Source organism: Pezoporus flaviventris, unplaced genomic scaffold (assembly GCF_033815535.1).
Source record: "Pezoporus flaviventris isolate CSIRO_AGI_PZ_B2104156 unplaced genomic scaffold, CSIRO_AGI_Pfla_v1 ptg000010l, whole genome shotgun sequence".
NCBI classification, from domain to species: domain Eukaryota; kingdom Metazoa; phylum Chordata; class Aves; order Psittaciformes; family Psittacidae; genus Pezoporus; species Pezoporus flaviventris.
Genome location: NW_026892558.1, coordinates 2,728,265 through 2,753,226, shown reverse-complemented (window position 1 = coordinate 2,753,226; position 24,962 = coordinate 2,728,265). Strand labels below are relative to the sequence as shown.

Genomic DNA, 24,962 nt, shown 5'->3' with positions numbered 1-24,962 from the left:
TAAAACTGTTAAAGTGGTTTATTCAATAGAATTAAATCAGCTTTCAAACACAGTGACACAGACCAAAAAAATACCCTGATTACTGCTTTAGTTATGGCTTACATCAACTGATAGGCTTTCTATTACAACCACAATACAGCTACACAAACAATAGGCAAAAACTACAGGGTAGTAGGCTGGAAGAAAAAGGTGAGTGTATGGACATGAGGGATTAACATCAACATGAAACAACCATGACTCTGCTTGGATTTCTCCATCCCCACCATCACCGCCTTAAAGGAATAATAAACATGAAATAAGCTTTAAATTTGTAATAGCCACAAGCTCCTCTGGCATGAAGACACACAGTTTTGCTTCAGTATTTCCATGGTAAGCATTTGTTTTCCACTAGGGGATACATTCAACAGGCAGCAGCTGTCCAACACAACTTACATGGGCTGAATGCAGAGGTTTGCCCTGGGACCTCATGGTTGTCGATAAGGAGGACCCAGAAATGAAGCAGTATCCCCATGTCCTGTCCCACAAAGAGCAGGCACAGGCAGTTTTCCTTGTCTCTAAGGGGACAGCTTTAGTGTCACACCTAAGTGTGTGATCAATTGACCAATACATGGTTAAAAAACAGAGATTAATTCAACTCTGCTTCCTCCCCATTGATAAAATAGGTAATAACCAGAGTCTTCATAAGCCATATGGAGCACTGGAGAGACCTCAGTGTCTTGGTCCATCAGACAGTTTCAGACAGAACAGACATTTCCAGAACTAGCCAACGCAGCATCTGGTTGCGCTGGCTTAATTTGTCACCATTTTACATGCTAACACATTTTACAGTGATTAGTACAGTTAAAAATGTACATCAATTTACCCAAAGATCAAACACCAAGAACATTTAAGGTTTCTAAATGGAAAGTCAGACATGTCAGTAACATATTTACAGCTTTCAATCCTTGAAGCACTGAGGCAGTTTTACCTTTCTTCAAGTTTCCCACTGTGGCCCAGTCCCTCTTTTCTCATGTTTCACAGATGCTCAGGGCTCTGGGGAGTGTTGGAGGTGCTGCTGGCCTGGGGCCCAAGCTCCCTCACTTTAACACTTAGCATAAATTTAGATTTCCTTTAACTTCATTTAAAAGAAGCTCTTAAGTACAACTGTTGATTCTGAATACCATGGACACAACACAGGGATGCCCAACAGCCTCACCCACATTAGACAGGATGATCACAAGACATAAAATGATAATATTCTGGGAGGCATTCTGGGGAGATGCAGGTTATTGACTTTACTTACAGGCACTGGACCCGATGTTTTTTATCTATTGAAGCCAAATGTGAATGTTGTGGTTTCAAAGGGGATGGGATGAATCCTGCCTTGAACACATTCACATCACTGATGAATTCCATGCTGGTATTTGAAAGTAAGCAGAAAAACCTCTTTTCTCAAGGCATGTGATGTGCATACATACAGTCATGTACAGAGGGTTCATTTCTGATTTCATATGGTGATTTACACTATCACGATGAGATGCTTTGCATAGATGAGTTTGAAAAGATGAAAAGTGCTATAATCTGGAAAGGAGAGTGATAGTTACAACATTTCTGCTTCCAGATATATTTGTTCTTTACACACACCATTAAAAACACAGTATTACTACTGCACAGTATCTACAATATATTAAAAACCATATCTGAAATCAAGTGAGTTATGAAAAAAGAGGCTGATCTTCCTGACCATGTTTAGCGTGTTTTCCAGAGGCTTGCTCTGAACTTTCCACAGGCTCCACTGGATTTTGGAAAAAGCCCAAAGCATAAATGCTGACTCTTTTATTCCTGAAAACCCAGCTCACTCCAGAATTTCCAGGGAATTTGGCCCTTAGGGACTGCTGAATTTGCTGTTTCCTTCTTCATACACTTGTCAAAGCTCCAAAGTTCTCTGCAAACTTGGATGCAAGCGAGATAGGGCTAAAGGGACACTTCAGAGCTCTCCATCTTCACTGCTCAAGTTTGTGCTCTCTACACCAGAGCTTTGCTGAGGAGCCACCAGCCCTCAGAAGATGAAAAAGGACAGATTCCCTCTCACTCCATATCTCAGTGTGTTACCCACCTTGGTTTCCCTCACATGCAAACCAGAGATTGCTCTTTGGAGAGCCAAGAACAAGCAGCACACCCACAGAGCTGTGTCACCACCGGCGTTTTTGCCTTCAAGGTCTGAGCAACATTTCCACTGATTCACCAAACCCCCACAGAGTGGACTATTCCTAGAGTCGATTTCCTTCAGTCTACTACATTTAACCATCCCAAGTGAGCATAACCTTTAATTTATCATCAGTCGAGGCTGTGGGGGGCAGCTTTTGTCAGAGACCAAAATAGCTATTCCTGACTGTTGCAAGCTTGAAACTTCATCTATCATCTCTGTGGTGTTACTCCACAGTGCTAAAGGCTCTGGAATCTCCTGTACCCCCTTTACATCTCTTTTCCAGGAAACCATGGTGTCTCTCCTCTCTGGAGCCGCAGCAGGAGGAGCTGCCAAGGCATGTCTCTCCTTTTGCAATTCATGAGCTGTCTGTGACAATTTTGTTGCAATCACAGAAAATATGCTAAATTATAATGGCCCTTTCTCTATTTAATCCATTCTGTCCATCAGCAAAGTTGGATTTCAGAAATCAAAAGCAAGCAGCTAAACTATATCAACTAAATACTTCCTTCCCTGTGATGACAGCACTGGAAGATTCATAAGCCTCCTCATGTGACCTGACAATAAAGGAGAAGCATTTCTGCTCTAAAAAATCCAAGAATTTGGATTTTCCAACTCAATTTGCATTGCCAGTGTATGCAGATCTCAGGAATTTCCTAAGAGATTCTTTTAAATAATATGAGGAGTTGGAGATTAAACCATGACATTATAATTTTCTCTCTCCCTCTCTCAGATTTAATATCCTCAGCAAGAAAGCCATGATTACACCTTGAGCTCAGGATGTCATACCAGACAGCTGACTGCATTTCTTCTTGGATGGATCAGATTTTTGTACTGAGGGATACCTCTGGAGTCTGCAGCCTTTTCTGTGGGAAAGCACAATATGCTATGCATGCCCTTTACCTGTCATAAGAGTGTGCAGCAAACACACCCGGCCTCCTTACAGTCATTTCTTATCACTCATGTATCCCATTGTTAAAAGAAGGTTAAGATTGGACATTTGGAGTTTTGACGGCATGGGAGAAGGAAAACCAAAATAGCCCCAAATTCAGATATATTCTTGATGTCAGAAGAGTATTTTCATATGCTCATCACACAAAAGAGTGATGGCAGAAAAAAAGGAGGGTCCTTCTTTCTGCAACAGCCCTTCTTTTCACCCGTTTAAAGAGGACAGGCAGAAGCTCAGGCTGGTCAAAGGTGGCTCACACACCCCACAGTGACATGGCACAGGTAGTGACCTCTGAGTAGCTAAAATCTCCCAGGCAGTATTTATCTACTACCCATGGAGAAGAGAGCAGCTGGTAGGGTCCATCCACAGACCCTCAGACCACACTGTTTCCACTCGGCCCCACAGATGCTGCAGTACAGCAGCAGAAACCTGATTTTCCATCACCCAGTGCAAAGTAAAGAGGCCAAAAAGTATCCGAAAGCTTCTGCCTGTGGCATTTCTGACAAATGCCACACTTTTTCAATCATCTTTTAAGTAAAACCTGAAAAAAACAATCAGAAAGTAAACATGCTGCAACATGCATTTCATCTCAAGGAATATTTTATATATATCTCTTTCTGCCCTGCAAGTCATTCCTTACACCTAATCATACACCTATGTACACTTTCATAGACATGTCTGGGCCTGTTTCTGCAGTCCCTACACAAATAAAATACTCACCCACTTGAATGGGAGCTCTTTTCTAATAAATGTGGCAAGATCGTGCCTTTGTTGCATATGTGCATGTATCCTGCACACACATTTTAAAATCATTAAAAAAATATAGTAGCTATAGATTTACTACCAATCAAAATCTAAACACGGTAAACCTGCACTTACTATGGTGTAGCCTAGGTGAACTTACATTGCTCATTTATATGAAGCAAATAAATAAAAGGAAGTGTCAGTGACCTTGTAATTAGAGTTTTGCTTACCCTTTTGCCTGGCCAAAAAGCCCAAAAGGATTTTTGCAACTACAAAACAGGGATTTGAGCAATTTCTTTCCAACATACGGATACTTCTCAAGTGCCTTCCAGTATTTTCTGAAGTATCTTTCACAACATACCAAACTCCTTTCTGCTGTTTTTCTTCACTTCGACCACCATAGTAAAAAAAAAATCCTGTACTAAAGAAGGTAACCTTAGCAAAGCAGCAGCAGCAAAGCAATAACTGAAGTCACTACTAGTCCCATACTCAGGCAGAATAAGGAGTAAGGGCTCTAGGTATCAGCTCCAGCATCATTACTGTTATCATAAAGCTTAATGCACAGCAAGATGGCCAACCCTTAGGGTCACATTGCTCTCTAAATACCACTTTCATTACAGCACTTCATTATCAAAGCCCTTTGCACATAAATGTACAAAACACAGCAAAGACAAAGATCTCTCTTATATATAAATCAAGGAAGCCATTTCCTCTACAAGTTCATTCTTAGCAGGCTGCATATTTCACAGCTAGCCAATACAAGGTGGTGTTCAGTAACACACAGTATACCTCTAAGACCAAAAGCACAACACCACAAATATATAAAGCTTAAGCACAGGTCCTTCACCTACCCCTGGCTGCTATTTCTCAAGTGAGTTCTAACACCTTTATCAAGGATATGGGTTGCTTTTAACATAATCAGACCTCTGGAGTGTTGTGTAAAGTTAAGGAAATACACTCTCACATACCATCCAGGTCACTGCTGGTCAGCAGGAACTTCTGAAACGGTGACCATCGTGCTTCACTTCCTTTCTGATCATTTTATCTGTAACGTGAGCAACATTCACAGCTCTCAGCACAGCACAAAGGCTTTTACAAGAAGCTTTGTGAATTCATGCATTACAAAATCAAAATTCAAGTTTAGCTCTGGATTTATACCCTCTTCTCTCCCCGCCCCCCCACCCCAAAAAAAAAAAAAAAAAAGCATCCCTCATATAGAACTAGTACTTTAAACTCCCAAATCCTTGATCAAAGATCTTGTAATCTAAGACATGACAAGGCACTGGACAACAGCCCAAGTGCTTCACACTAAGAACATACAAGAGGAAACTCTGTTCATTTAACTATGCCAGCAGAGCTGAAACAGCAAACCTCACCCTTGTGTGTAGGCAGTCATACCAGTATGAAAAAGGATATACCAGCAGCCTACAACACCATGGCTTGGCAGCCAAAATAAAATCCAGCAATATGTGGCATCTTTTCTGCATCAGGATTTTGCCAGTTTAACTGCTTCAGATGGAAAATTAAGCTTGGCAAAACTGGCAGAGTAACTTTCTCAAGAATACACCAGCCCTTTTACTATCCTAATAACATTCTTAACATAAGGAACTGCCACGTTAAGACAACTAACAACTTGAGATAATTTTAAAATAAGCATCATAATCTAAACCACAAAGTATTTTCACTATATTTTAACTTCATTTCCTGAACAGATACCTGAAAGTGTCTAACTTGACCTGCACATCAGCAAGTCAACTTTCGCATACTCATGAAAGTCTTTAACAAAAATCAATGAGAAAATGCTTCTTTCTATCTTGTATTGTGATACCTGAACCAAAGAAATCAGCTCAGAAAACATAACTACATAATCTCGTTGCTATTTAGCCTGAGAAAAGCACACAGAAGTGTGAAGGAGCACGTTTCGTCAACAAGAACTACATTCTGAAGCTGAGATAGTCACTGCAGAAGGAAGAACACACATGGTGCGTATGTTAGCTAGAAGGAAAGCATCACAGGCAATGAAAAAGGAAACATGATCTGCAAAGGAGACCAGAAATACAAGACACAGGGAGGATGAAGAAACTCTACAACAATTACACACCATGGTCAACAGAGTTACCTGTTGCAGTGAATGGGAATTTAATTCTCTTCTATCCTCGCTGAAAATATGCATAAAGTGATCTTGTTTATTCCTATCAATCACATCTATATGCTAGTTTTCACCAATATTTTGTGACATTACGGAAGAAAGACCTCAAGCTATAAACTTCCCCTTAAAACTACAATGCTAAACAGTATTTTCAAAAAACCCAAATGACAGAGAACAGTGTTTTCAATAAAATCTGGCAATGCCCCAGGATACTCGATTCAGAAACCTATGTAAAATCATTCAGTTTACACCAAAATTCTCGATCACTGATTCTCCTCAAAAGTTTGGTTCTTTTCTTCTTAGTGAAATGATAAATATATCAATGTGCTCTGTTTATCCCTAAACCTATTTGGGAATGTGCTTTTTATCTGATTTGCTTTTCAGGGCAGTGTATACCCTGGTGCAGAAGAGTTTTGCTTCTCCTAAACTATTACGGACCCAACTCTGCTAGCAGGAAAGATGCTGGTATCCTAGATCCTATGGGATGCAATGCCTTGAATTTTTATCAAACAATTATTGCATAATCTCAGGGTGTAATAAAATATTCTACACCATACATAGGCATCAAGTTATTGTTAATTTTATGTCAAAATAAGAAATGCCTCCATCAACAGCAGCTGCAGGTGCCAGTATGCACCCGCAGGATCCCCTTGCTGTGCATGTGGAGAAAGTTGAAGATTTCTGAGGGCATAGCATGAAAACCAGGGCGAGGTTTCACGTTGTCATAGTAGTGATGAGTTATAAAAATCCCTGAGGGGTTCATGGGGAAAGCCCAAAAGCCAAAGAGGTGGACCTCTTCACAGAGCTCCAGGGCAGCAGTTACCAAGATCAGTCCAGTGCTAATCCGCTTGGCCCGCACCCCTTGGCCAAGCCAGTAGCGTGAGACATTGATGAGATACTGGGGATGAAAGTAGTAAACAGCTTGCTGAGATTCAAAATCGTCTAGGACATATTTGACCCGGATTGAAACATCCGTGTTGCGAGTGTTGTAGAAAGCTGGCAGCAGCACAGAAGCGTTCTCATAGACCTGGAGCACGTTGTAGAAGGGTTTCCTCCATTTTTCCAGCTTATGAAATCTAAAGGGAAAAGGATGCATGAGATTGTGAGACCAGCATGGACTCAGTCTGTATCTAGTAGACAAGAAACCTCCAGTTTTACTGAAATATTTTACTGAAATATTTCTGATGAAGAGATAATTCTGACAAAGAGATGATGTTTCAGCTTTAACAAGAGGAATATATTTAGATTTCTAGCTAAAACATCAGTGTCAAAAATAGTGCAAAAATGTAGGGTATAAAAAAATACATATTCTTCTCCTTGCAATATATTCATTAACAGTTGACAAACCTTGGAAACATTTCTGATCATGTCTCATTTCTTGTTTTATTATGAGAAGGATGTAAACTGCAGCTGTATACTGCACTATGCAGTGCAGAACTCTATTAGAAAGCAGCAAACACCAAAGCAGAGTAAAAGACTAAAATGTTTAACTGTAGCATTTAAAAGAAATCCAAAATGCAAGCGAATTATTTTAGGTGGCTTGAGAAAAGCAGCACGTTCCCCCAGCAATAAAAGAAGGCACTAATAAGTCCCATGATCTCAGACCTGTCAGCAAGGTATCATTAAGGCCTTAACAAATTTAAAATCACCCAGACAATCCTGTCTATGAAGCTTAACCGGCTTTTTTAAAAAGCACAGGACAATGTGCATTACTTTATTTAAACATTTAGGGTGAGATTCAGTTGCTTCCACCCTGAATGTTTCTGAGACATTTGCCAGAGGCTTGCAAGCACGGCACAAACCTTCCAGGGGAAGGATGGCTCTGCTGTTCCAATTTTAGCTCATCGGCTTCCCACTTTCTATCACCAATGTGCAAGTTGAAGTGTGTAACAAATTTCTGTCAGTTGTTACTGATTCCATATACCAATTCAGCATGAAATGTATGATTCCTTGTGTTAGTTGAAAGTAATATTGGGGGGAAGAAAAATCTGTAACAGACAGAGTTAAGTGAAAAGTAGATTCGGAAAAACAATAGAGACAGAAAAAAAAACAAACAACCCACCAAACCAAAACAGAAATACCTCTCAGTAATTATACTGGGATTGACAGTCACAACGTCCGTCTTCACTCCAACATCTGTTAAGTATTTCTCAGATATAGGAGGCAAATTGCATCTATAAAGGAAAGAAATTAGTAAGAAAGTTAGAAAATTCCTTGCACCTTTTCAGGACTAGAAAGTAGAGTTGATGCAAGCATTTCTTCCAAGCAACAGATCTAGAAACAGACTAAGAATTTAAAAGTGTATCAAACCACCTTGATGCCCAAACTGTTCATTAAGGTAACAAGTTAGATGGAGCTAAGATCTCTCATCTTCCCTGAGTCTTTTTGAAGATGTAGTGATAGGACAAGGGGTAACGGGTTAAAACTTAAACAGGGGAAGTTTAGATTGCATATAAGGAGGAAGTTCTTTACCGTTAGGGTGGTGAGGCACTGGAATGGGTTGCCCAAGAAAGTTGTGAATGCTCCATCCCTGGTGGTGTTCCAGGCCAGGTTGGACAGAGCCTTGGGTGAGATGGTTTAGTGTGAGGTGTCCATGGCAGGGGGCTTGGAAGTAGATGATCTTAAGGTCCTTTCCAACCCTTACTATTCTATGATTTTATGATTCTATGTAGCCAGTGCTCACCCATTTTAATTCCTTAACTATATATTTATGCTATTTATTTTGACAATTTAGGATGAGAAATGTGTGAAGCCTCAAGGATAATCACCCTATAAAATCAAAGACTTCCTCAGCAGCAGCTGAGCTGTATTCAATAATTAATAGACAAACCATAACATTGCCTTTAACATGCTTTACTTCATACCCAACAGAATTTAGAAGAAATGCTCCACAAATCAGTCCAGTCCTAATTAACCCAAAACTATTGGCTTTCCTTCCTTTTCCCTATATAAGCATCTCCCAATGCAGTGTAAAAGTAGCAATTCAGACTCTACAGATTCACCAGAGGATGTAAAAGCTAATAGGAGCAAACTTGTGAATATTTGCAAACCTTGAATTTGCCCAACCTCCACTCAGCTTGGCCTTGACCTAGATTCATCATACACAATTTAGAGCATCCCTCAGGAGATGCTGCAGTTACTGAAACACACACATGTACACACAACCTATCACAGAAGCTTCACTTCTATAGGAAACCCAAATTAAAAAAAAAACCTTCAGTGTGTTTTATCAGAGGCAACATAAGTGGCTTTGCTACTAGTTTTACACTCATGTTAAGCCAGTTAGATACTTGCTGGCATTTTGAAAACTTCTGATCTACAAGCCTCTATAAAAGCCATCACTGTTAAAATCACCACATATCAAAAATACTGCTGTGCCTAATTCCCAAACATGTCCATATTTCTGAAGATCAAAGCTGAACAGGAGAAACCCGTGAAGGCATTTAGGGTAACAGATGCTCAGTGTTTTCACAATAGCACTATTCAGCTGTCAGCATCACTTCTTACTCACAGGGACAAGGTGAGTGGGGAGGACAAGAAAGCACAAAAATCCTCCAAAGTCCTCCTCAGACTCAGCAGGTTCCCATCTACTTTCCAGAGAGTCCCTCTTTATCAGGTCAGATAATTTTTTTTAGCCACCTCATCCTTCTCATCCTTCTTATAGGCAATGCTATTTCCAGTACTCTTCTCTCCTAGGTCATGCAACATCCTTCTTAAGTCCTCTAGCATCCCCAGTTCCACCTAGGAATGTGCACTGTGTTCACTAAATTATATTTGGAATAGGTTTTCAAATACTTCGCTTCAATATTTTTGAACCGTAAACTCTGCCCCATCTCTGGCAATGTTCAAGGCCAGGCTGGATAGGGCTAGGAGCAACCTACTCTAAGTGGAAGGTGTCCCTGCCCATGGCAGGGGGTTGAAAGTGGATGAGCTGTAAGGTCCCTTCAAAGATAAACCAGTCTGGGTTTCTATGATTAAAAAGACTGAATTTGTTCAAAGTGATAATTCCTCACAAAAATGATACAATCTTCATAAACAGCACTTTTGTCCTAGGACCAAAAATTCATCCCCGCATAGAGGATCTCTAAATGCACCCAGCGTTCCACCACAGATCTCTACTCTGGCCAGTAGATGGAGATAGACAATAACAACCGGTAAATGCAGCTCATGCGTGCGCAGTTTATCTATTCCATTGTACTATAATTAATTGCTATCAGAATTTATTTCATAGAAAAATACTGTTTGTATCCTTCTGGCCACGATCTTCTGGACTACAGAAGACTTTTGCAGGTGTCCTGAAGTTATCACCAAATGTTAGCAGTGCCCCATGGGCTGTTTTTGAAATCTTTCAAATAATTATTTCACTGGTGACCAAGATAGTGATTCCTGACAGTTCGGTGGACTGGTTTTAGACTGGAAGGTAAATGTGTACAGACCTAACATTAAACACAGGCCTTGCTTTAAAACTGATGTCAGCAGACCTTAGGCTTTTAAACACAAGCATGTCTTTGTGTACAATGCTGATTCCATGCGTTTTGGAGATGGGGAACCAGGGATTTCTTTTGCATAAGTCTGGATGTATTTATTAATATTTCAGTTCTACTTAAGCCTCTGTTTAGTTAGTCACTAGTACCAACAGCAATCCGATTTCTAAGTAAGTTCTATAGTGATTCGATCAGCTCTTTTTTAATCTGGTTTTGGTACAGTTTTAGGAAGAGTAACAGTGGTAAAAAGGGACCTCCACTGAATGTTCTTATACAGGAATTATGACATTTGCTGCCCACATTTCCACTTCTAATCAGCTTGTCATTTCCATGTGTAACATGTACCACTCCTTTCAACCATACTGATAGCTGTGTGCCAATACCATAGAAGGGAGTCTACAATAATTATGTGATGTATATGGGGTATACTAGGCTTTTAAGAAGCAAGTTACGTAAAGCCTGGACTGTTTCACAGATTAAAACTACAACAATAGCTCCATATAAAGTAATCACAAGAGGAAATCACAAGGGTCTGAAAACAATGAATAGTGAAGGGAAGACCTGTACAATTCTATTTATCATTTGATGCCAAATTAAATTAAGAATGCAATGAGCCAAAATATGTCCTAATTTTTGCCGGTATGAAATCAGATAAATTCACTAATTTATGCACGGTTATTCTAAACTAACAGCAACATAACGAAGATCAGAAAATAGGCCAATATTATTCTCTTCTACAGAACAGGTCATGAATCTGTGATCTATCTGTCATATGGCATGACCCAGGCAAAGAGCTAAACAGGATTTAGAGATGGATTAGTCATGACTATGAATAATTAAAACATCTTTCCCATATATATTAAGGATGATAAAAGTGCTGCTGAACTCTGCTATCCAGGGACATATTGTAGGACATCCTAGTTTATGCAAAACCTGGATAACTCCACATATCTTGGGGAGCACAATACAAAGACACAGCCTTCAAAGTTATTCAGGCATCCCTGCACACCCTGGAGACTCCAGTTACTGAAACACCCATTATCCAGCTCCACTCCAGTGGAGCTCTGCACCACCTCAGAAGCACAACTCTGAGACATGTGAGATGCTCAGCATGGAGCAATTTGACCAAGATGTTATGTGCTTGTCACGTAACAGGGGTTGTGCCTCTGGTTTAGCACTGCACAATAAAACCATCATGTCCACAGGATGTTGCTTACAGGCTGAAGTCCATGGAAGGATAAATCATAACCTGAGCACAGGGGATGTTCCAAAAGAGGATATCATGCTTTATCAATAAACCAGTGATTAACCATACGGAATCAGGGAGAAATACTTCCTCAAATTTTAAAATAAATATTATACAGTAGGTGGGTTTTTTTTGAAACATTACTTTTTGTGCAAAAAGCAGGCTTGATACTGCCAGTCTGGCAAATCTCATGTTTCCATGTGAGAGAGAATAACTTTTCAGTCCTTTATTTGTCATTGAAACAGGCAAAAATGAAATTGGTGCTGTGGTGATTACCGAAACACGAAGTCTGCACTGTCAATCTCCCGGCCACATCCACTGTTCTTTAGAATTCCTCCATTCCCAACCACTGCACATTTCTTAAACTGGGACCGGTGGTACGGCATATCCTGCAAGATCACAGCAAGGAATCAGTTAAATATCCCAGAACATGGAGGCAATGAGTTTCTGTTTTACTTCTTCCTTTTTTTTTTTGGTGCAGCTGCATCTTGCTGCAGACACACTAATCACAGGAAGTTGACACTGGTTCTGTCCCACAATATTCCCATGATGTACATATGAATAGGATTGTTTTCTCTGCAATTAGATATAGTATAGGCAAATAACTCAGAGGGGGGAAAAAACAATAACCTGATTTTGTCCAGACTTAATAATGGATGGAGTAATTTTAGAAACTTGCTTTCCCTTTTGATTTCCACATGAGGGCATGAACCATAAAATCAGCGTACCACAGGAACTGCCTTCTGAGCTGCCTACAAATTGCTAGCTCCTCGGGCTCTGATGTCCTGCTTTTGAGACATCTGTTCACTCCAGACCAGCTAGTAAAGCCCAAGAACACTGTCAGACAGCAGGCCACACCTATTTATCAGAACCTAGACCAGATTTCAGTGTTTGCTAGAACTAAGTGTCCTAATAGTACCCATGATTATTAATCAGCACTTGTACTACCAGCAGTGCCTATAGCCCAAAATCAGGCACCTTTCTGGACTTGTGTAGGATGCATCCTTCTGTAATCTTCAAGCAAAATTCTGTCTTCATACGCAGACATGCAGCTGCTGCTGAAGCCAGAGAGAGTGAAAATCACATCTCTGAGAAGTGGGCCGTTAGGGTGAGAGGGCTGTGACGCAGAATCGAGCCATGCTACACCTTATGAATATGTAGAGATGTGCTTATGTAAGCATGAGAGCACTTGTTTCAGTACATACATATTTTATCAGTAATTTCATACCACAAACTACAGAGAGATGCGATAGTGGGATGACATTTCTGGGTGCATATTCCCAGTATCTTTCCACAGCATTCATAAGCCATGAGGCAAAAGGGCATGCAATTACACCTGTCTGAGAAAAGCAGCAGCTGCCTCACAGAGAGGAAATATAGAGTTGCTTCTGCTTTATCCGGGGATTTCTTAACACAAAATGCCTTTGCAGTACTGAAAAAGAGGTCAGAAGCTCAGTCTCTGCACTAAGCACAAGGCTCTTGCCTTTAAAGTCTTGCTCCTGTCCTTTCAGCCCTTCATCTCCTACATTTACCATGCTACAGCCATGCTCCTACACAGAGGAAGGCTTTAGCTACATAGGAGCTGCCCAGGGAATCCCAAAGGTAGTTCGGCCCATGGTAGCACCTTCAAAGCACCCTGAAGGCATACCTGGTTAAATATAACTGCAGCTGTAAGAGTCCTAACAAAAAGTGTAGGCAGGTATGTAGGCTTTCATGCATTCATCTGTGCAGTCAGGCAGGGTTTTGTGGATAATACTCCTAGACTTAGATGTATCCATTCTTTGCATGTTTTCAGATGCTAAAGTGCTTTCCTGGATATAGGCCTGTTCCCTGCTCTGCTCCAGTCCCCCACATGTACATTTAGATAACAGCACTACCCTACCTATTCATAGTCCTCAAAAAGCAAATGGATTAGAAGTGGTTAGACCCTGAAGGACAACTTTAATGGCACAAATTGAAGTACTTAACTTGAATATTTTTCTGACTTTCTGAAAAGAATAAATTTCAGCTGTCCCCTCCAAATATGCCATTTTAAATTCATGAGGTGTGCCCCATGGTAAATCAGCAGTCACATAAACCCATTTCTGCGTATCAGTCACTATGTGTAACGGGAATTGCCACATGCTTATAATTTTGAATGGCCCTAATTTCAAAGATTATTTGATGAAAAAATTTTGAATAATCATAATGATGAATATATTTAAAAATTGTGCAGCCTGTTCACAGATAAACTAGAAACAGAAATAAGTATAAAAATAGTCTGTCTTTGTGAATATGAACTATAAAATAATCATGCCCTCAAAAAAGCAGGTCTACCCCAAATGTTGGATTTACTGTACATGAATATTACCCTTTAAAAAGTTGTGATCAATAAGTGCCTCTTTTATTCAGCTTTCTTAACTTATTTCATTAGCCATTTTGCTACTAGGTCAGTAATATACTGCAGGAAAATATATCTATATTGCATACTAGAGCAGTTGACAAATAGACAATAGGATAATCAACTAAAATATCATATAAAAAATAAACATTTTCAAAGTAAAAGCAATGAAGTCTGTAGAAATGTCAGCCAGCCAACTGCTAAATGCTTGGCTATAGTATCTAATGCAGCAAGTAGAGTGAAGTTGATTCTTCAAATGGGCAGAAGAATGAGGCACCTTCGGAAACATTTTGAAGATCTCCTGGTTGATGTGGAAGATTCCACTAGTATCCACCTCATACTTCAGTTTAGTTCCCAAGGGAGTATTTTTCTGGGTGGTGAACAGAAAGGCAGGGGCATTGCAACACTTTGACAAAGTAGACCTGTAAAATTAAAGAGAGAAATAAGATCAAGGATGATTTAGGATTTGCAATTACTACTACTCCTAACAAGGCTGAGAAAGTTGGGGCTGTTCATCCTGGAGAAGAGAAGGCTGCATGGAGACCTCATAGCAGTCTTCCAGTATCTGAAGGGGGGCTATAGGGTTGCTGGGGAGGAACACTTAATTAGGGACTGTAGTGATAGGACAAGGGGTAACGGATTCAAACTTAAACAGGGGAAGTTTAGATTGGATATAAGGACAAATTTCTTTACTGTGAGGGTGGTGAGGCACTGGAATGGGTTGCCCAGGGAAGTTGTGAAAGCTCCATCCCTGGCTAGTTTGCTAGATTTTCCTTTAGAAAATTTCAGATTCCGTGACATTTTCCCTGAGAAAGTAATTTATGGGAAAAAAAAAAAAAAAAAAAAAGAAAAGGAGAAATGAGATCTCTATACCTGCCTTTTCTAGACTGAAGGAAATACATGTGCAAATTATGCCCTGCTCCAGACCTGGAAGCTGAGCTTCTGCCTCTACAAACCATCCTAATGAATTAGTCCCTCTCTGCTTTAGAGGTCTTTCACCTCTTGTAAACTATTTACTCATCACTGGGCAGCAAACGTAGGGGTTAAAGTATTCATCTGGGAATGTGGAAAACTTGGCAAGGCAGGGACTTAAACACAGCAGTACCTAAAGACACTACCCCATTTACCAGACAACTGTGAGTTACAAAAACTGTGATTATAAAAAAACTTTAAAGTTCTTAGTTTTGCCTTTGACCTTGTATATACGCATCAGGAATATGATGTGGCCCCAACAGATGGATGCTAAGCAGACAAGTCTCAATGCACTGTATAGGATGTATAGCACAATGCACCCTGCCTAATGTGCTAGTGCTAGTGGCCTGAGACAGAACGATGGTCCTCCTTAGATAGTCCTCTTTGACTGTCCCTACCTCTGCAGTGGCCGCCTTATTTCAATGTGCTCCTCTCCACACTTTAATATGCTTCATTCTGGGTACAATCAGTAGTTCCCTTACTCCAAACAGTCTTCAAGATGGTAGGCTCTAATCCTGAATGGCTCCTGTCTTCAATACGGGCTCTGATAATTGCCCATCAAATCACTTCCAGAAAAAAAAAGTATACTAAAAACCCTAAAAAAACTCCTGTGTGGCGCTCACGTTGGAAAAACTGTTATGAGCCTGGGACTAACAATTAGTTATTTTTAAAGATGTTAATGACTAACTCAGGACATGCATTTTCACATTCTCTCATTAACTCATGACAGCTAGTTCCTGGAATCATGTAAGACAATTCAGAAGAAAATTGTGGGGCCTTATTCTAAACAACAGCACTGGATCTTGCCAGTGACTTAACCAGTCTATATTCCACTTACTCTGAAATAATGTGTTTTCTCTAGATCTGCTCAAATTTGGCCTCAAATATATCAACATTCAGCATTCAAATATGGGTTTGGCTTCATTCTACTATTGCTTTCACAACTCCAGTTTCAAAAGTTGTATTTTGAAAGCACCATGGTGGATCTTCAGCAAAGAGGAAGTCACATGAAGGAAGACAGAGTGCTACAGTAATTGGCCACAGAGGTCTCCAAAGACCAGTTAACATATCTAGACAGTCAGGGAGTAACAGCTTTTAATAAAAAAATAAATTAAAAAAGTCACAAACAGTGTCTGACAGTATCTAAACCACAACAGGAAAATCCCATTTGAGTATTTTTAGGGACAAATTAGATGTCTTGCCAATGATGTTATCAATTTTACACCACCAGAGAGTTAGGCTGATGCATTAGGCGCAGCCATTAAGGCTTGGCTTCTTCCTCACTTCTGCCTGAATCATACCTGGAAGTCTTTCCTATACCAAATTCCCTGCCTCTCCTGGTAACACTGATCCACATGCCACACAAAGGTATGGGTAGCTACAGGAAGCTAAACTTAAAGTAAATCTTACTCAGCCTTATTAATGTGGACAATTCTTACTTTAATAAATTAGCTTCTGTGACATTCATCTCCCATTTGCACATCTGTAGGTTCTTCCACCTGTCAAACAATTCAGTCTGTTTCACCCTAAAATATAAACAGAAAGAAAATTAAATTACAAAGGCTTCATTTCCTAAAACAGCTGCAGCCAGGGGACCATGCTTTTGAAAGTGTAGTGAAAGCAACATCTTAGTATTTTTATTTCCTCTTCTGCTCAGATGTAGTATGAATGAAAAACCATGAAAACACAAGTATAGATGGACCTCTTCAGATATTTGGGCCTGGTTTCTATTCCCTGACAGGCACTCTTCATTTCTTCAGGATAAAAAAAGCAATATAAAGCAAGAAGCATCTAATGCATGTCTGTCCACAGTCTGCTGGGAAGCTAATGAGTGTCTGGCAACTACAGCAGCTTTGGGAAGGAAAGTTGCACCTAGCAGATGGGTCCAGCAGAGGAGGTACTGGAAAAGAGGATACTTCAGATAATTTGGCCAACTACCATTACATTTTGGTGAGGTTATCTTAATCTGTGAGATGCTACAGAACAGCACAGTTGCTAAATCCATTTTATAAACTGCAAGAGTACACATGTAGGGATAAGCATCTGTGACCGCAAGAGGACATGAAAAGCTCTTTACATAAGGATCTCTCCCTCCCTCTCTGTTAGCAAACATACTTTTAATTATATCCAAAAAATGACATTCCTATGTCTACTAGGCTGATATGACATATTTTTGGTGATATCATCAATTCCAACCACTTCAACCTTAGAGTTCATATATGTATTTAGACAACAGGGATAATGAAGGCCTTGGAAATATCTAGAGTTAGGGAGCAATTTCATAATCAGGCTAGGAAATTCTGAAGTCTGAAATTACTTTAAGACTGATAGGTCTTAATGAGTTGTCTTCTGGGAGGGCTTTGGATGTTTGAATAAAGCAAACACTTTTAAGATAATTATATATTTAAAGTGAGTAGAACTTAGGAATTCCCAGGAATTAGGTCATACTGTACTTTCTGTAGCCCACCAGAGCACATTAACTTGGAAATCTTCCATTACTGTGAGGACTGAGTTAGGAAATGTAGCACATTAGAAGCAGGCACATCAGAAGAACCAAGCATAGTAAAAAAGCTTAATGTCAAATGGCATCTCCATAAAAGCAAGGCTAACTATAGCTGAGCAGGAGTGTACTACCTTCTATGTGCCAGTGGATAAAATGAAGAAGAAAAATTAGTAATTACTGTACCATCTGATAAGTATGCAGAAAAACAATTAAAAACTCCCCATCTTCAGCAAAACACTGGCAGAAGTGTGACATTCTCATTCTTTCTATTTATGTTTAAGTACTGCAAGTCAGCAAGCAGTGCAAATTTGTTAGTTGTGTATTCCCTCCATCCAGTACCAAATGCAGAAGATAAGGACATAACCTACATTTTTCTGTGCATGAAATCAGTGAGGGAAACATGTTCTAAATCATGCACACCTGGAGAAACAAATTGATTTTCTGTAGCCTCCGTTGCTTAATGCTATGCACTTGCATAGCTGCATTTTCAGCTGAGATTCTCAGTGTGTTTTACAGAACTTAATAAAGTTTGTAGATTGTAAGATTACTAACCCAGTGGTTTTAGATATGTAAGGGATTAGGTATAATTCCAGCACCTAAACTCAGTGCAATGCTGAAAATACAAAAGGACAACATAAAAAATACTTTGCTATGCTCTGCCCAATGAGTTTCATTGGCAACCTCACTTTTTGGCCCTATTCCATCACTATGGCTTCATGGATGCATCTCATTCAACTCATTAGTTTCCTGATGAACAGACCACAAAAGACAAATTCCAGGTATTTTGTTGTTTGTGTTAATTACATTTTCATCATTTTTACTGAGTGTTATTAAGTTGTGGAACTCATTGCTGGTCGAGGCGGTCAAAAGTACAAATGGCCTCAGAAAAGATCTAAACAAATTAACAGAGAAGTCTATTGTCTGCTCTGATTACTGTAGTCTAGTCACGATCTACCACCCAGCAAGTCCCCATGACGCTATATGTTATCAGGTACAGCTAACCTTTTCATTTAATTTCATAGCCTTTGCTACTGGCCATTGTCCTTGATAGAGCTATGAGTCATTCTGGCTGTTCTTACTCTTGCTGTGAGTCATTCTGGCTGTTCTTATTCTTTAATCACCTGGTATTGAGTATTACACTGGTTTTTATTCCAAAGAATGATAACGGGCCTGATTAAAATGCCTCAATGTATGTGAAAAGCCTCCTTTTTTTTTAAATGGACCTCAGGTCAAACTTTGATGTCACTACTTGTACATATAAGATAACCTCAGGAATTTCTGATGCAATACCTATTGATGGGATCTCTTGAGCCTTGTATGTTTTGACAATGTCATTGTAAGTTATAATTTTCATCCTACCTGAAAAGTAACCTTTGCATTTGGGTCATGACAACCCCATTCAATGCTCCAGGCTTGGAGAAAAGTGGCTGGAAAGCTGCTCATGGAAAAAGACACAGGGATGCTGACTGACAGAGCTGAACATGAGCAGCTTGTGTCCAGGCAGTCAAGAATGCCAGCAGCATCCTGGCCTGTATCAGCAACAGTATGGCAGCAGAGCCAGGGCAGTGATCATCCCCCTGTACTGGGCACTGGTGAGGCTGCTCCTCAAATCCTGTGCTCAGTTCTGAGCCGCTCACTACAAGAGAGATATTGAGGTGCTGGAGAGGGGCCAGAGAAGGGCAATGGAGCTGGAGCAGGGCCTGGAGCACAAGTGTGATGGGGAACGGCTGAGGGACCTGGGGGGTTCAGTCTGGAGAAGAGAAGGCTCAGGGGGGACCTGATGGCTCCCTACAACTGCCTGACAGGAGGATGGAGCCAGGAGGGGCTGGGCTCTGCTCCCAAGGAACAAGGGATGGGACAAGAGGAAACGGCCTCAAGCTGCACCAGGGCAAGTTTAGACTGGAGTTTGGAAAAATTTCTTCATAGAGCAAGTAATCACGCATTGGAACAGGCTGCCCAGGGCAATGGTGGACCTGATGATCTTCAAGGTCTTTTCCAAACAAGGTGATTCTAAGATTCTATGATTCTTTTTAGCAAGCATTCATTCATACTTACATAGATAAAACCTTCACCTCAATGATGTCATGCCGTAATTCCAAGCATTTAGTAGAGTTGTATTCCAAAGGTCCTTCATAAAACTCAAAATACCTGAAGAAGAACAAGAAGAAAGATTGCAAATAGGGCTTAGACTAGCATACTTCTTTACCCATCAACAACAGTTTGCTTAACGTTGTTAGTTATGATTTTTGCCTAACTTTACACTATGCTATCTGGCCCATAGGCACGTTATTACTTCACATTGAAACACAGATGTCATTGCTGATGGCAGAACAGCCACCCATGTATGTCCACTTTGGCCATCTCTACAGGAGTTCATCTCTTTTATAGGCACCAACAAGGATCAAATACCTTTCCAGCAGTCAGCATGTGACAGTTGCCACTGCAAGTCAGGGAAAAGCACCGAGGACCCGAGGAACACTGCTCCCATCATCCTTTGGTGTCTGAATATGCTGAAAAGAGTACCTTAAAGTTTGCTCCTGGGTAGAAAGCAAAGTGCTGGAGGTTGCATCTTGTCTGTGGAGACTTGCATAGCTCTATGCATTTGAGAATTTAATTGGGATTTACTCGTTTGGTATATTTGGAGGGGATGGGAACCTGGGATTTTCTTCTCCAAAAAACTGAGTTGGCTTTGAGAATAAAAGGATTTGAATGCTCAGAACAAATGACAGTGCTATTCTTAATTAAAGTATTGACATTTTTTTTGTTGTTGTTGTTAAATTCCTCTACCTTAGCCATCAGACTGGAGTGAAGAGGAAACAAAACACAGTGGTAGCTACTCATGTTTAGGGGACAGAGAAAGCCCAGGCTGTGCAGTGAATTCAAAGAGATTGTATTCAAATGACAAAAAATATTTAGGGTTTAAACCAAGCTCTGTATCAGTTTCACCATTTATCATTAGAAGTCTGTATTAAAACCTAATACCTAAAACCTGTGCATACCCACATAGCAGTTGTGAGCATAATGAAGAAATACAAGGAAACAACCTGGAGGAGTAGGTATTATGATAAAGGTTAGAGCAAGTTATTTTGATGAATCCTTTAAATTCTCAGAATTCATGAGGCTGTAACTCCAAACTATGCTTTGGATTTTCAATATGAAAGAAAAACACAAGATTCCTGGAAGAGCTTTATTTAAACTATCACTGGAAATGTAATATTTTGGGTTTCTGTCATTTTAAAATAATACCATGTTTGACCCAAATGTCTGTTCAGTTCTGAATATATGATCCCTAAGTAGGAAAGACTTTTTAGCTTCCTTATTAGTTCATGTTTGTAGTTAAGATCAAAATTTCGGGGAATTCAAAATTGATCTGTTCTGGAGAAGTGTAAAGCACTTACACACCCCCCAGGAACTGTAGGAAGGGAGAGTGTCCAGAAAACATCTCCAGGTATCTGCAACAGGGCATCCAAAGGCCAGAAGCATCTAAAAGCAAGCAGCTTCTGAATTTTGCCCTCTAAGTACATCCAGACACCAATGTGATAAAGCAGGGAAGAGAGAAGCCCATAAAAGGGAGAAAGGGACTATAGTATTTGACTGGAAGAAGTCAAAGAGCCTCCCAAAGCAATCTGCTACCAACTAGGAACATCTCTGTCTTGTCAGAGGCTGCTTTAGGAAGTGTCTCCCTCACCTCTTCCTGAGGTTTTCACCACCTCAGCTTTTAAAAATCCCAAACCAACCATTTCTGTGATCCAGTGAGGGGCAAAAACCTTGAGACTGAAAGGAGGAAGCCTATGCCTAGAATCTGGCAGGAGGAGAACATCATAGATTCCTAATAAAGAGATAATCTGATTACTGTCAGAAAAAGAAAAAAACCAAACCAAATAGCTCAGCAATCTTTAAAAGACGTGACTATTTGGAAATTTGTTGGCATATTCTTCAAGGCAATGAAGCTGTGGCTGCCCCATCTCTGGCAGTGTTCAAGGCCAGGTTGGATGGGGCTTGGAGAAACCTACTCTAGTGGAAGGTGTCCCTGTCCACGGCACGGGCTTGTAGCTAGATGAGATTTAAGGTTCCTTCCAACCCAAACCCATTCCATGATTCTATGAAATTATAGTACTTATAGCACTCCACAAAAGTGACAAATCTGTGAGAAGACTTCCAGAGCCTCCAGAAAGGAGATACAGTTCACGTAACATGAACCTTCATCTGGACTCTCACCAAAAGGCTTGGGTTCTTCTTCCAACTCAATCATTCACCTGGGCATTCAGCCTTCACTAAAGAGTAGCTGAGACCCATTGCACTGGCACATGTTCTGTGTGCATGGCTTGTTGAGCTGGACTTGAGCAACCTCTGTACTCGAAAGCTGCTCCAACTGAGATTAGATTAAAAACTCACCAGGCTGCACCAGGCCAAAGCCTTGTGTGGATGTACTCCAGATAAAATTAACAGAATAAACTAAACTGAAATCTCTCTCTCAGGAGCCAACACCACAGGACTTATTCCTGGTCACAGAATTATACAGCGGTGAAGGAGTCCCCTCTGGCTACTAGTCCAGACAAACTTTTTTGTCCTTCTGCAATACTGTTTTCCTACTGTATTTTGGCGTAACCATTCTTTATTTCTTTCAGTCAGACAAGGCTGGGACCCTGAATGTGCATGTTCTACATGTTAGCTAGTGGCAGATATACATCCAAATGCAACACTCAGCACATTACACACCACTCCTACCTCTTGGGACATAAGCAATATCTGTCAGCCTTGACTTTGCCCTTCCACATACCTCTGGATTTCAGAACCTGTTTGTGTCTAAGGACAGGTAAGAATGGAAGAAATCTAGATTAATGTGTATTTTTATCTTTCCTGCGCAATTCTTGCTCTGCTGCTTAGAGAACTGCAGCTCAGATACTAGACAGCACATGCTATCATATGGGAATGCTGCAGCAGGGGAAAGCTGGCTTCAGGCCGTGGTACTGGAGACAAAGATGTCATTTTATGGAACAGAGATGAAATTTCCTGAGTCCCAGGCATTCCCTTTGATCACTGCCTGTATACCCAAGCCACAAACTGAAAATAGAAATGAGAAAAGACATGTTACCACAGAGGCAGAAGGGTAACGATGAAAGTACAAGGTAAAAATAAATCACTTCTGGGTCTGAAAGGAAATCTACAAGGCAGCATTACACTTGTAGGAGAGTTATTCCATTACGCTACAGCTTCAAAAAGCACAGAACTGTCCTGCAAGTCTCTAACTCTCACAGTAGCTCCAGCTTTTCCAGCAGAGTCATTGGGAGTGTCAAATTGACCATTTGCCACATTAGGGAAGTGCAGGAGGATCCATGAAACAGGCCAGATGACACACTGCCAATGGGACACGTGCTTCCTGCAGCTGCACTGAGTGCGGAGAAGATGCTACTGGCCACAGGGTAAGCTCAACTGAAAATAACTCAGTGTGCCTAAGCCATTGAATAATCATCATCTGAGCTGTCATTCATAAGCCCCAAAACCACATCTGAAGCAGACAGTCAGGCACTACGCCTCCTTAGTGTTAACGCTACTGATGCTGCAGCACCAAGGTTGCCACCATTAATGATGCTACATCAGCATCAAGGAATTCGCAAGACAGTATCTGGTCAACAGACTATTAGAAAAAGGTTATTTTCTTTCTCCTAAGAGAGCTGTCCATGTATTTATTTGCTTCACAGCAATCCCCCCTCTCGCTACAGACACTGAAGCAAACTAGTAGAGGTAGGTTCCTGGAGCACTGGCCAACCTTTTCCAGCAGAAGTGCTTCATGTTGCACTTCTCCAGAACACAGCTTTTGCACACCAGGTTCTAGCACAAGGAACACGGGTTCCCTCAGCCCCTGCGGATGTCCTTTAAACACAGCTCCTCCACTCAGCAGGGTCTGGTCCTGCTGGGAGTGTTTGGGGACCAGCCCCACATGCTCTCCCAGAGGAAGCATCAGTCTCACCCACTCCCTAGGCTCTGAGTGCTGCTTCTGCTTATTAACTCCCACTCTAAACCATGTAGCTCCCTGTGAAAGTAGTTGCCTGTCAGAAAGCTTAATTAGCACAAATGGGAACTGTCCTCCTCATCATCTTCCTCAGCGTGATATCCACCTAAGATATAAGGGTGTAGTGCAGTTTATTTTGACTTATGCTCTTGAGTAGTGACAAGTGACAAACCTGACTACACTACTCCTTGTGCTACAGAAAAGGGCTGTGTTTCACTTTTATCACAGTCATGTTTTATATCCATAAAACAGAGTTGATGCGTCTCCAGCAAAATATCCTGTCGCTGCACTGCCTTCACTTCCCCCGCTGAGATCTAAACTGCTTTTACCCATAGAAGGTCATAAGCCTACTGGAAAACCAACACAATAATCCATGATTCTTCATAATAGGGAATCGCAGCAAATAGCACAGTTGCATGTGGGACTGCGTTTTCCCATGGCTCACTGCTCTGTGTCCATGCAAGTCATTTGTTGCTTTCAAATCCACATTAAATCCAAGCATCAGATGCTCTATCTGAACACCACACAAGCTGCAAGTGCTCAGAGAGGACACCAGTTTTTTATGGCTCTCAGCACTGAATGCCCAGAAATGAGATGCTATTCACTCTGTAATTTTCCTTTTTTTGACTGAGCCTTACTTCTTTTCCAACCTTCATGTCTCCCATTGCAACCTCACTTCCAGCTGAGCAGCTTACTGAGCTTGCTAGCGAAAGACATATTTGGTTTCCCAGTACACCAGCTAACTCTTAAGTCTTTGATCATCTCCAGCTGGGTTACTCCTGCTTTGATCAAAAGTAAGCTTTTCTTGATCATGGCTACATGAACTTAAAAGCCTGGGACTTCAATCCTGCCTTAAAGTGACACTTGGATTGAGGCACTGATTTGTCTGATATATTGAACAAAGGTTTTAAAATACAATTGGGTGTTAAGCATCTTTTAAACAAGAGCATTTTCTCCTGCACAAGCTGCCTTTCCATTTTGTTCATTCCTGCAGTACTAGTTCTGCACGGTTTGCAGTGAGGCTGCAGCACTTATGCTGCAAGAGAACAGAGTGTAACAGGAAGGATTCCACCTACCCTGCAGGAAAAACAAAGATCTTTCCAAAAATATACATTATCCAGTGACTAAGAGATGAGAATAAATGAACCAAGTCGTGCAGGCTTCTGCTAAATACTAAGAGTACTGTCCAATTAGCAATGCCTGCGCTCATCAGTCTGGGCAGATCCATGGCCAGCCGCAGGTCTAGTTTCACCGCCACTACTCAGGTACATAGCAAGTGTTCCAGAGCACATTCCCCAAAGCACATGGGGATTCACATTCATCTGACTAGGCTACAA

The 24,962-nt window shown here is 40.8% G+C and overlaps 1 protein-coding gene across 8 annotated transcripts in view; it reads right to left on the bottom strand.

Moving 5' to 3' along the window:
• ST8SIA5 (ST8 alpha-N-acetyl-neuraminide alpha-2,8-sialyltransferase 5) overlaps positions 1-24,962 on the bottom strand; it is an 80,420-nt gene continuing 55,458 nt past the window's right edge. For all 8 annotated transcript variants that reach the window (XM_061450560.1, XM_061450558.1, XM_061450566.1 and 5 more), the window contains 6 exons: positions 19,668-19,760; positions 16,549-16,635; positions 14,415-14,559; positions 12,034-12,146; positions 8,109-8,201; positions 1-7,103 (listed from right to left, as the gene is read on the bottom strand). In XM_061450560.1, the coding sequence (XP_061306544.1) occupies positions 6,635-7,103; positions 8,109-8,201; positions 12,034-12,146; positions 14,415-14,559; positions 16,549-16,635; positions 19,668-19,760 (1,000 nt within the window). In that variant the 3' untranslated portion in view covers positions 1-6,634. The remainder of the gene's footprint in view (positions 7,104-8,108; positions 8,202-12,033; positions 12,147-14,414; positions 14,560-16,548; positions 16,636-19,667; positions 19,761-24,962) is intronic.